General features: G+C 37.6%; 1 protein-coding gene across 2 annotated transcripts in view; it reads left to right on the forward strand.

Annotated features, from left to right (window-relative positions):
* SYK (spleen associated tyrosine kinase) overlaps positions 1 to 9,407 on the forward strand; it is a gene marked incomplete at both ends in the record, with an annotated part of 32,541 nt that extends 23,134 nt beyond the window's left edge. For both annotated transcript variants that reach the window (XM_082012769.1, XM_082012768.1), the window contains 7 exons: positions 2,642 to 2,732; positions 3,409 to 3,586; positions 4,874 to 5,083; positions 5,524 to 5,713; positions 7,104 to 7,244; positions 7,485 to 7,597; positions 9,335 to 9,407. In XM_082012769.1, the coding sequence (XP_081868895.1) occupies positions 2,642 to 2,732; positions 3,409 to 3,586; positions 4,874 to 5,083; positions 5,524 to 5,713; positions 7,104 to 7,244; positions 7,485 to 7,597; positions 9,335 to 9,407 (996 nt within the window). The remainder of the gene's footprint in view (positions 1 to 2,641; positions 2,733 to 3,408; positions 3,587 to 4,873; positions 5,084 to 5,523; positions 5,714 to 7,103; positions 7,245 to 7,484; positions 7,598 to 9,334) is intronic.
* Positions 9,408 to 12,383: the final 2,976 nt, after the last annotated feature.

Raw genomic sequence — 12,383 nt, forward strand, 5'->3', positions numbered from 1 at the left:
CAGCTGCCATGCTTCACCAGTTAGCTTGGAGCTACAGCTGCCTCCATGTGACTTTACCTAATTGTGACTACAGAAGAGGTTTCACTGTTCCATCTGAGGGGTGTGCTGTGGGACACTTGAGGGCTCAGGTTCAGATATTCCTGTCACACTTTTTGGTGCACAGTTGAGGAACTCCCCACAATGAACAGAGGACAACTGATAGTCCTGTCACAGCTTCCAAAACGCGAAGGAGTCCCAGAGTAATGCAGTCTCTTCTAGATGTCATTTTCTGAACACTTTGCATTTCTATCAGAAATATCATTTTAAAAGTCAAGTACGCAAAAGTTATCTTTTGAAACTGTGATTCTATCATTCCTAAGTATTTCAGAACTTTGCTTCCAGTATCCTGGAAACTGCCAGTGAAGACTCATCTCAGTCCCTTTCTTCTGGAGTCACCATATTTTTATCCTTTTTTATCTTCTCTACTTTTGGACCCCTTGGCCAAGAAGTGTTAAGCAGAGGCTTCCATAAAATCCATGCAATGTAGCAATTTGCACCTGCTTCCTTTGTACTTGTATCTGTCTAGCAACAGGTGTTCATGTTGGTCCATATTGCTTTGGATCCACTCAGTGAATGATTCCAACTACCTCTTGGAATGTAAAATTATCTCCCTTTAAAAGTATAAATATAGTTAACGTAGGAAGCAAGAATACATCCAGAAGGCTATCCGGTGGAACTCTAATCACTTCTTAGTAGTAATACTGAATGGGTCATAGTAACTAGCAATAGGATAAAACCCCCTAAGTATTCTTGATGTGTTCTGAAGCTATATAGGCTATATGAAATGCACAAACTAAAGTCATTGTGGTCTCAGTAAGTATAATTGCATCTGATTTGGTTTTGCTTTGCAAAAGAAGGTTAATATTTTTAACTGAATATAAGCATTTCCCTGTACTGCCTGGCATAGTGTACGGAAAGACTGTCCTAAGTGTTCACAGTGAAACTGCTAGCCCACCACTTGAGAGGTTTAGGATTGAGTTCCAATCTTAATGGGTTTTTCGGGGGTTAGTGAATGGCCTGTATGTGAAATAAGAATCATACAGGTGTTGGAAATACAGTCTTGCAGACCTGGCAAGGTGTATCAGGCTAGAGAAACAAAACTAGAGCTGAAGATCTTCATTTGCCTCCTTGTTCTTGAGATTGGCAGGCCAGTTTGGTCCCTGACCTATCTCAGAACCATCTCAAGGGTCTTGTGGCTTGCCTTGACAGCAAATGGCCTTTCAACACTGTTCCACAAGACTGAGCAATAAACATTAACCTTACCATTCCTGATGCCACCACGCTCATTCCACTAGGACAGAATCTTGCTGAGAGTAGGAACTCGGGGTTTCCTATAAAATCTATGTAGTGAAACCTTTTCTGCTTCGTTCAACTGGACAGATCACTCATTATGATGTAAAGGTCTGTACCACCTGAGTCAGGCATTTTCCCTATAAAATGCAACTTCTGAGTGATAAAACTTTTGTTGCACCAAATAATTCACTCATGGACATTTCTCAAGCTCTCTTTCTCTCTACTTGAAAACCGTAACTGTTTCAGACAGGAACTTGTGCCACTGAAAGCTTCAGTTATTAAAAAGAAGAATTATATAGTCAAATATTTGAAAAATAGCCCTAGCCAGTGTTTTGCAACTACAGTATAACTTTGTTTCCTATTTGAACTGAGCAAACTTGTGTTCATGTTTGAATTTCTGGTTTTTAAACACTCTCTTAGGAGGGTGAGGTCACTCATGAGTGGAGTAAAATTTCTACATTGAGAAAGAAAAGGGAATAAACTGCAGAAATAAGTTCTGTAATTCCCTGCTCCTGACACTTCACAGACATAAGAGAGCAGATTATAAATTTCTCTCATCTATACTTGATTATGCCAGGCTCATCCTTCAGCCGAGGAGCTCCAGAATACGTGTTTCTGCTGGGGTGGTTTGTGCGCTCCATTGTATTCCTCTGATAAAGAGTAAAGGCAGAGGGATTGTATTTTAACCAGATGTTCAAGTACAGTAAGAATTAGGTCATTTGCTCCCTCCTCAGAGCAGACAGACTGGCCTAGTATCTGGTCCGTGACATTTGTCCATGATGTTACACAAGGCTATTAAAATAATTACTTTTTACCCCAGTTTCTTCCAAGTGGAGTCACTCTATAATATCCACAAGAGAAATAGGGAAGAATTTTTTGATTTTATTTGTGCTAGGAATTTCTCTATGGTGTAGATACGGAGAGAGGTAACTTGGAGGGGGAGGATGGACAGATTAAAGAGAATTCCTTATGACTACTTGTGTTACAAGGCATATTTGAAAAGAGCATGTAAATTTAATATCTGCAGAATAAGATTTGTGCATGACCAAGTCCAGTTAATTCTCTCAGATCAAATGCTCTGAAATATTTGCAGTAACATTTTATGCTTTAGCAGTGTTTGTTTCATTTGGCCTGCATCTTTACTCAAGCAATAGCCTTCAGAATTAAATAAACTTTGTTGGATCTTTTTCTTACTTTCTGATTCTCACCTATGTGTCTCTTGCAATCATTATGCCGTAATCCCTGGGGAAAAAATGTTTTTACTTACCTATTCATTGCTAAATGTAAAAACTCTATTTGTGTGCTACAGTTTCAGCCAACTATTGGCCACCCACCTGATGAAGCACCTTTTAATCCTTATGTGCTGCAAAGGAAGAGAGGTCTTACAGGAGCAGAAAAAGGTAGGCAGAGTAATTTATATCACTAATTCAATTTCCTTTTTTATGCCAGAGATCTCTCCTCAACTAATTTTTTTTTTCTTGCATATATTTCGCACCATGTTGTCTATTGGTATAGCCACTATCATTGCTCAAGCCTGGTAGCTGAAACTGCCAGATGTCACCATCTGTAATAAAAGTCATTTAGCAGAAATCCCTTTTTCCATGTTGAAGTGAAAGATTATTACTTCCTTGACTCTAAGAGCTGCATCCTTGCACTTCATAAAAAGAATTAAGCCCAGTTGCATTCACAGTGCCAAGTTGGTGCTAAAGCTTTCTGTAAAATGCAAGATGGGTGCCCTAAGAGTGAACTACATATCAGGCAGCATTTTGAGTGAAGAATTGTCTGAGGCAACTGATGGGAACTACTAAGGAAAAGGGCCAGCCTTCAGTCCTTCTCCTGCCAAGGAACTCCTGGTTTCACATTATGCAGATGCTCAATCATTAGAGCATGTGACCAGGTGGAGGTCACTCTTTTTTGGGGTGTTCTAAAGTGTCTGTGGCTGGACTGCATGTTCTTTATAATGCCCTCAAAAGTCAAACACACTGATGATCCTGAAAATAGAAAGGGTGAACATAGCAGCTGTGGCAGCAAAAATGTCTCACGTAATGTCTAATTTTTTCATTGGTTGAACTGCAGGTGATCAGAGAGAGGCCTTACCCATGGATACTGAGGTTTATGAAAGTCCATATGCTGACCCAGATGAAATGAAACCAAAAAATGTCACTCTTGACAGGAATTTGTTAACATTGGAGGAAGGAGAACTTGGCTCTGGCAACTTTGGTACTGTAAAGAAAGGATTCTATAAGATGAAAAAGTAAGTGGTTCCTTCTATTTTCATGGAGTCTAATATGTAAAAGCTCTAGTCTTTATTTTTCAGAGCAGCAGTAATCTTTGCACATCAGTTGAGGTAACAGACTGTATATAAGTAATTCGGACTAACATTCACTAGTTTCTCTCTTTGTACATACACTTGTACACTCATTTTCTATACTCTCATTTTCTTCTCCTCTGTTTGCAGACACCTCTTTGCCAGCAGCATAGTCACCTCCCAGCCATTTTTTTTGTCTGTAAGGTGGGGAATATTATGACTATTTTCTCTCCTCTCAGGGATAATAGAGTACAAAGTCTGCTGTCTTCCTCCATAGTTTGTATGGGCAGTCATGCTACTCAGTATTTCCCATCTGCACAGCCTGTCTTTGAGAAATTGTGTACAGTCCCATGGAGATCTTACCTGTAGCAAAGAGATTTTCACCTAAAATAAGTATGCTAAATACCTGTTTCATGAAGCTGGCATGTTGATTTTCAAGAAGACAGAACATGTTGTGACCTCTTTTATAATGTAAATGCAGTAGGAACAGACCCTGTTTATACTGGGAGAAGTGGGAGCACCTGACTGTGCATGCCTTTTCATAGTAAAACATTATCAGTACATTGTTTAAGTGCATGGGCTGATTATGTATACACTTTTACCACTTGAAGCTGGAGGAAATTCTTTAACCAAAGTTTTCAGAGCCAGGAAGGATTTTTCTTTTTCCAGTACAGTCTGAGGGGATTTGAAGGGCTCTGGCCCCAGCTTTTGTATTTGCTAATCTTATTTCACACTTGAGCTCTGTTGATCTCATCAGTCACTCTTTCACTTAGTTGCATGAGCTGAAGGTTGCAGGAGTAGGCTTAGTTTCTCAGGATTTCAGAACACTGCCTTGGGGCCTTGCGATGCTGCATGTTCTGGTCTCACCCCTAAAACACCTCAGTGCTTAGAAAGACCTTTATAGCTTTTCTTGCCAGGAAAGCTTTGTGTCATTCTTGCCAGAATGGTCAAGAAAATTTTGTCTAGTACATTTTTTTTCAGCCTTGTTAAGGTGTCTTTATGATTATTTATAATTTTCTCAGGTTCTTTCCATTCTCTCTCCTTTGCTTAGCTGTCTTCTGAGCATTTTACAGAGAGATGTTCCTGTTACAGTCAGGTTTTATCCCCTCTGAATGTCCATTCTGTCTTTTGTCACAGTTGGTACTACGTGCATAGAAACATCGGATAAAGGTTGTGTGCATTTGCACATAGATTTTTCAGCACCTAATCCTGGAACTGGATTCTTTTTTGTAGGGGTGCCAAGCCAGTGGCTGTAAAAATTCTTAAGAATGAGAGTAATGATCCAGCCATAAAGGATGAATTACTGAGAGAAGCAAATGTAATGCAGCAACTGGATAACCCATATATTGTCCGAATGATAGGCATATGTGAAGCTGAGGCCTGGATGCTAGTAATGGAAATGGCTGAACTTGGGCCATTGAACAAATTTTTGCAAAAAAATAGGTAAGTAAACTCTGATTCTATTTCATAGGATTTATCCAAAGCAGAAAAAAGATACAGGTCCTACTGGTTTTTTTTCTTTTAAGGGCAACTTCAAATTGACATGTTGTTAATGTAAAAATTAATTATTGCAGTTACTCTTCATTGGGACATGATTATCTTGTACATGTCTCCTAACTGTCTAATATTTCTGGTAAAATAGTGCATTTTGAATAAATGAAAGAATTTTCACATGTCCTTCAATTGCTTATTGATATGATCACACATCATCTTGCTCAGGACATTCTTATGCTGCCTGTTCTAAATAAAGCTTAGCTAAACGTAAGTGGATCAGGTTCCTAGTATGATGTGGGTAAGTACATAGTAAAGATTTATATTTGAACTCCATGAAAAGTCATGAAAATGAACTCCTGACCTCTTAAAAATTCAATTATGATTTTCAGACATGTCACAGAGAAGAATATAACAGAGCTGGTACATCAGGTTTCCATGGGGATGAAATACCTGGAGGAGAATAACTTTGTTCATAGGGATCTCGCTGCAAGGAACGTGCTATTAGTCACCCAACATTATGCCAAAATTAGTGACTTTGGACTTTCTAAAGCTCTTAGTGCTGATGAAAATTATTATAAGGTAAGGGTTGCACAAGACATGAAAGCTATATAGTAGTATAGCTTAATAAGGTTATTTTCAGTTTAAGTGAATTTGTTTTTAAAAGTTGAAAATCAGAAATAATATATATCATCTATTATTTTATAGCCTGTTAGTAGGTCACTGGTTTTCAAAATGCATGATCAACATAAAGAGATGTGTAGGGAGGAAAAAACTAGTCCCTTCTTTCATTTGCTTACTTCTTTCATTTACTTTTGGAAACCTTGTCATTAGAAGGTTGAGATTTATTGTGGAAATGAGATACCTCCTTATATAAAAGGGGGAGAATGTCTTTATTGCAGATACGAACTTTTGGGCACTTAAGGTTTTCACCATTTCCAAGGAAAATTTAAGCTAGCACACTGTATTATTGACTAACAGAACTGAATTCAGGGAAGTTTTTGAAAGAATACCATTGGTAAATAATCACTTGATCTAAGCAAAGTTTGTTTAGCTTGGTTTTAAATTCAGTGGATCTCTCTACAGTTAAAGGGACTGAAATAACTGCCACATTTAATAAGGTAAAAACATTCATGGGAGACAAAGGCTTTAATCATGTCTGCATCTTTTTTTTCTGATATATTGCTCTTGCAGTTCAAATTATTTCTTCCTTCTGCCTATTCCCTTTCATCAACTGTTTAAAACTAATATGCCGGACCATGAAACGCTGCAGAGGAGGAACAAACACATACCCTCTTCTGATGACCTTCCTATGGGAATAGTAACTGCTGCCAGAAGAGGCAGTAGCATCTTAAATCACTGCCACTAGCCTAGCCAGAGCTGCCTGTCAGAGGATTTAGAATTGGTATCAAAGGCCCATTCCCTTTACAACTCCACTAAATGCAGGGGGGATTTTTCACTAGATCGAGCACTGTGCTGGGATAGCTTGACACTTGCATTGTCGTAACACAGTGTTATGGCATAACTTAATCAAACTGCTGTTTGCCACGAGGCGGTTGCTGTGCTTTGAAATGGAGCATCAACTTCAAGTAATAATGAGACTCAGTACAGCTGGGTGTGTATCTCTTACCCTCTGTGAAGAGCCTAGATGAAAAATCTTACTTTTAAAGAGCAGCTTTAAATTAAATGCCACTAAAAACATGACTGCAGGTCATTTAGCTAAGCTTTGCTTTACCATAGATTTCATTTCAGTGCCTTATTTTCGAAGTGGAAGATTAGGAACAATTTTGTAACTCTTTTTAAGAAGCTGCTACCCATTCTTTCTAATGCTAACTGCATCAACAATGTTGTGGTACTTAGTAAAAATGTATACATTTCTAAGTTAACTGGGATTATATGAATTCTGATGTTGTTTACTACTTACCACTGTCTCTAGCCTACTTTTTCTCCTTCCTGTCATGACTTATTTTAGGCACAAAGTCATGGAAAATGGCCAGTCAAGTGGTATGCTCCAGAATGCATGAATTTCTACAAATTTTCTAGCAAGAGTGATGTCTGGAGCTTTGGAGTTTTAATGTGGGAAGCTTTCTCTTATGGGCAAAAACCATATAAGGTGAGTAGTTCTATCTGGCAATTTTTTTTCTGTGAAAATTCACAGCAAATTTGAACCAATGTCTTTTCCTGCCTAAAAAGGATTATTGCAGGCCAAAGCAGGCCTTAGCGTCCCATCTGTCACAATGAATGAGTCAAAGGATAGCCCAAAAATCAACTCCAGGCCTCTGTTTGTTTTATACTAGCATGTGTGCTGTTATCATTTGCATTTTGGATGACTGTTCTGGTCACCCTGTTCCAGGGAATGAAAGGTGGTGAAGTTGCACAGATGATTGAGAGAGGAGAACGAATGGAACGTCCTGAAGTCTGTCCAACAGAAGTCTATGATCTAATGAAATTGTGTTGGACATACAAGTGAGTGTGATGTGATGCTCTCTCTTTTAATAGAAGGATATTTTAATCTACTTAGTTAATAGCCAAAAAGGGCTAGGGGAAAGGGGATTTCATAATACATCATTTCAGCTGATGTTCGGCTTACAAACGACCTCCAAACTAAGAAGTCAGTTGCACTTTCAAATGAAAATTATTTGAGTTATTGAATGTACTACAAGAAGCTGATTTTGCACAGCTGATTTTTCTGGAACAGCTATATTAAAAAATGAGGGTATCATAAAACCCAAGTAATTCCACAAAAAGGTCAGTCTGATGTATTTTGAAAAGTAAGTTTGAAATTAAGCAAGTATTTTTCTTTCATTTTGGATTGTATTTTGTTTAATCGTCACTTCCAAGACTTTTTTTTAGTGAAATTCAAAGTCATATTGCCAAATTATTCATTCCATTCCTCAATAAGTAATTGTTTTGACCTTTTTTTTTGGTCAAATTAGGTCAATTGTTTTGACGTATTTCAAACCTAAAGTTTGAAGTTAAGCAAATATTTTTGTTTCATTTTGGATTGTACTTTCTTTAATTTTAATTTTCAAGACATTTTACTGAAATTTCAAAGTCATATTGCCAAATTATTCATTCCATTCCTCAATAATTAATTGTTTTGACCTATTTTTATCTTCTCTCATTTCTGAGTATACTCAGATTGGATCCCACATTGACTTCCTGTTAGTGAGAGGCAAAACATCTTTTCAGATCATACTTAATACGTCATAAACATTTTTTCTGATCAAAAATGATTCAGAAGTTAGAATTATAAAATATAGAGAAAAAAAATCTTAGCTTCTTTTTTAAATATTATATTGCAAAAAAATTGTTTTATCTTTTTAAATTATTTTGTTGAAGTTACTTTTAGCTGGAGGAAGGTCTCCATAAAGCGTACAAAGTCTACTGTAATATCATTTATTCTTCCAGTTCACCATCTGGAAAATATGTGTGTCCAGCAAAGGTCTCTGGATTCCATTTAAGGAGCTGTGGTACTTCACTTTTAGGTACCTTGCTTCTTTGTTAGTTTTATTACACTTAGTACTCTAGAAAGAATGTGGAGCCATAAAATAATTTTTGCCTTTTGGATTGACTCAGAGAATGCTGTAACAGTTCTAGAGTGAAAGGGAACATTTTTTCTTATAATCAATAAGCATACCATAAAGCATGCTGCTTTTTATTTGTTTGTACTCAAAGAATGTTCAAGTCAGGCAGTATAACTATCTCAATATGTAATGTATTATTGTAAGGGCTTGTTGTCAGTTTACCTGTGCTGTCCCAAATCAATAGAGTTGCAGATGCAGAGGAAAGACAGACAGTACAGCCATGCAGTGCATGCGTATGCTCCTCTCAGTGGTGCTAGGCCACTCTGTATGACTGTAACACCCATTATAAGAATATTTACAGTGCAACATCTGCCTTTTCTCTAGATTATTACTGAAGTAAATGAAGTTGAAAATGAAATGGAGATGATTTACCATTTCTTTCTTGTCATACCTTCACCAACCACAAAGTAACAGGCATAATAGTAAATCCACTGAATGGATGCTCTGTAGAGATATTTGCCACGTGGTGTTCATTTTGTAGCATCATTTTGGTAGCCTTGAAATATTGTGAGCAGCTTGAAATGAGCTATCACTGAACTAAAGTCCCAAGCATTACAAGGCCCACACTTTATAGCTTTCTGCTTCCTATGCAGTGATGCTTGTCGTCTTTCCACAGTGTTGATGACCGGCCAGGATTTGTTGCGGTTGAGCTGAGATTACGTAACTACTATTACGATATTTCCCACTAACAGCATGAAGAACATCAGCTTCCTTGCCTCCCGCCAGCACTCTCTGAGAAGCAGTTCAGTTTCCAAAACCAAGCAACTGATTTTTGTACTGCAGCTTTCACCCCGCAAAGCCCAGAGCTAAGCCTTGTGTCTGTAGGGCTGCCTTTTCTTGCCTTCTGCACAATATCCAGCCCCAAAACAAGAGTTTTGAAAGTGGAGAGGCCCTAGAGTGAGCAGCGAGGACGTCAGAGCAGATGCTTATACTTTTGCTGCATTCCATTTCATTTTATTTACAGCTTTATTTGCATTACATTTTGTGGTCATGTAAAACCTATTTAATGTCTTTCAGCCTTCTTCCTCTCTTGTATTTGAATGCAGATTGGAATTTAGATTCTTGTTATTAATATTTTTAGCCCTCAAATTCATTAAGAGCTGTTCCAGCCTTCCCCCTCCCCAAGGAAGAATAGCATAAACATTTCTCACTGTGAAGGAAATTCACTGTGAAAGTGTCAGTGGCTTTGACTGACAGCACGTTTGATTTTACCCCCAGGTCCCTTTAAAACCAAATCATATTCTTCTCAGTAGTAATGTAGGCAGAGGGGAACTGGGAGATGTGAATTTATAACATCATCATTTCCTTTAAATGTGAATAACTTCTTTCGTCCCTCATCTCATGTGGAAGCCCAGCTGTCCCTCAGGGAGTTATTTTTTTCACTAATGAAACCTGGGAACTCAGGGGCTTGCTCTCATCTTGGAACAAAACATATCAGCACCTAAGACAATGGTTCTGGGTTTTAACATAAACTCCATCATGGCATTCCTAAAAAGACAGCCGTACAGCGAGAGGTGACGGAGCAGCACCTTTCTCTGTGCTGTTTCAACTTTCTCCAGAGATATTTTTCCCATGTATCTCTTTAGGGGGTGTACCAAAGCTGCTTGTGTTGTGTTTTGAGCAGCAATCATTTCTATCTTTTTTCAAACCTTTCTTGAAAAGCATTTGGAGAATTCACCACACCTTATCGCTTCTAAACCTAAATTCACCCCTAGCTCAAATATTTTAAAACAGACTTATGAACATTGAGTTTACTTTGGTCTGCTTCTAAACGTTAGTATTTGTCCTTTTATTAATCCCTGTAATCATCTCAGGAAATAGTGTTTGTCTTATCACTCTTTTGTAATGCATCGTGCATCTTCCTTAATGTGCAAGTTTACCAATGGTAATAACAAATAATGTAATCAACTTCTGATTCTGTTTTTACCCTTATGCGTTTTTTGTCCAGTCTCATTTTAAATATTATAGATATCAAAATTTCTATAACTTATTCCTCACAAGCAGCTACTTTACTGGCATTTACTTATATCTCAGGAGTCTACATATATTGCATCTACTAGACGCAGAGATTTTAGAAGAATATGAAGAATAAGATTTAGAGTTAGTATTTATTGCATATGGCTGGTTAGAACATACGTGTTTAATTGTGTGAACAGGCTTATTCTTATAGATGCAGTGATACCTTTTTCTCTAGCAAAGAAACTGTGGGCAATTACGGGGAGAAAGTGTGAAACAATGTTCATAAGAGGTGACTATAAGCAAATGTAGGAATTACTGTAATTTTTTTTTCTTTTTACTAAATTTATGGTCTATTTTTCAAAAAATACTTGGTGAGTTTTGGTAGTTTAATTTTGTGTGTCCAGTGCAAGACACTTCAAAAAGCGCATGCTACTGAAAGATACTGAGTGCAATAGACCATGTTTCAAATGTGACCAAGCGTGGCTTATATTGAAGATTTATTTTTTGTTTTATTTTTAAGAAACATTTTTCTACAAGAACAGCTTGTGTAGAAGTTAGCCATAGTTATATGTAGGTGTTTTGTCGCTTAATCCTGTTACAGAGAAATTGTTAGCGCTACATGTGCAATTAGTACATTCATGGGGATATTAATTATAAACAAATTGCACAAATCTCTACTAGCCAGCAAGTGACAATACTCAATTTCCCTGAGAGAGATACGTATCTCTCTCTTTATATATCTCTATCTATCTTTAAAAGTGCTACCTGATACAACAAAACTGCAGGAATATTTCTTCCCCTCTCTTCTGAGTGAATGTCACTTTCTGGTGTTACTTGATTATTTTTAACTTCACTATTATGTAATAAAAGTTTACAATGAGAATATAAAATATTGTGAAATAAATGGCTTAGGTTTTAAAATGGAAATTAAAGACACTGTTTTACAAAATACGTTGTTTTAACAAGAACGCTTTAAATGCTTTCTAAAAAATGCTGATGCTGTGCAGACGTGTATATTTACTGAATTACTGTGATGTGTTGTGGAAGATTGAGATTCCCTTATTGACACTGAAAGGTACCTGACACAACAGATAAGCCCACTGAAGCCTGAGCTGCTTTTGGAGCTATTCAGGACTAGCGGGAGTATATAACAAAATATGCATGTTGTTATTACACCTAAGCCTTTCCAGGACACTGCTTTTCAATGACACCATGCTGGATCCAGAAGGTTAGAGGTATCGGGAGTTGGCGCAGCTATCCGAGGATTACAAGTATCAGCTGTGCAGGATTTAAGTCACATTATACCATATGGAGCCTCCCTCAAATGTGCAGGCAACTGTTCTAGGTATTCTGAAATAATGACAGAGAGATCTTAGTCTTTCATTTAGCTTTTGGTGCAAGCTGAGGTCCTCAGGAAGGCAAATGCTGGATGGGACCAAGTGTGAATCTGAATGATAAACGACAAAGGCTGAAAGGTAGACAACTCTTCAAGAAGGTACTTACCTTTGTGGAGGGATCAGTCAGTGACTGACTGATGCTGTACTGCTGTGATTGTTCTCCTGTGTAGCAAATCTGGCTTAATTATTCTACTTTCCCACCTAGGGGACTGCACCATCAACTGATGTGAAGGAGCTTCTGTCTTTTGGCTTCCTGGATTTGGTTGCCTTTATCTTTGGATTGACTCATATCAGAAATGCCATTCGGCA

The sequence above is a fragment of the Phaethon aethereus genome (genome assembly GCF_964289735.1).
Source record: "Phaethon aethereus genome assembly, chromosome: Z".
Taxonomy (NCBI): Eukaryota; Metazoa; Chordata; class Aves; order Phaethontiformes; family Phaethontidae; genus Phaethon; species Phaethon aethereus.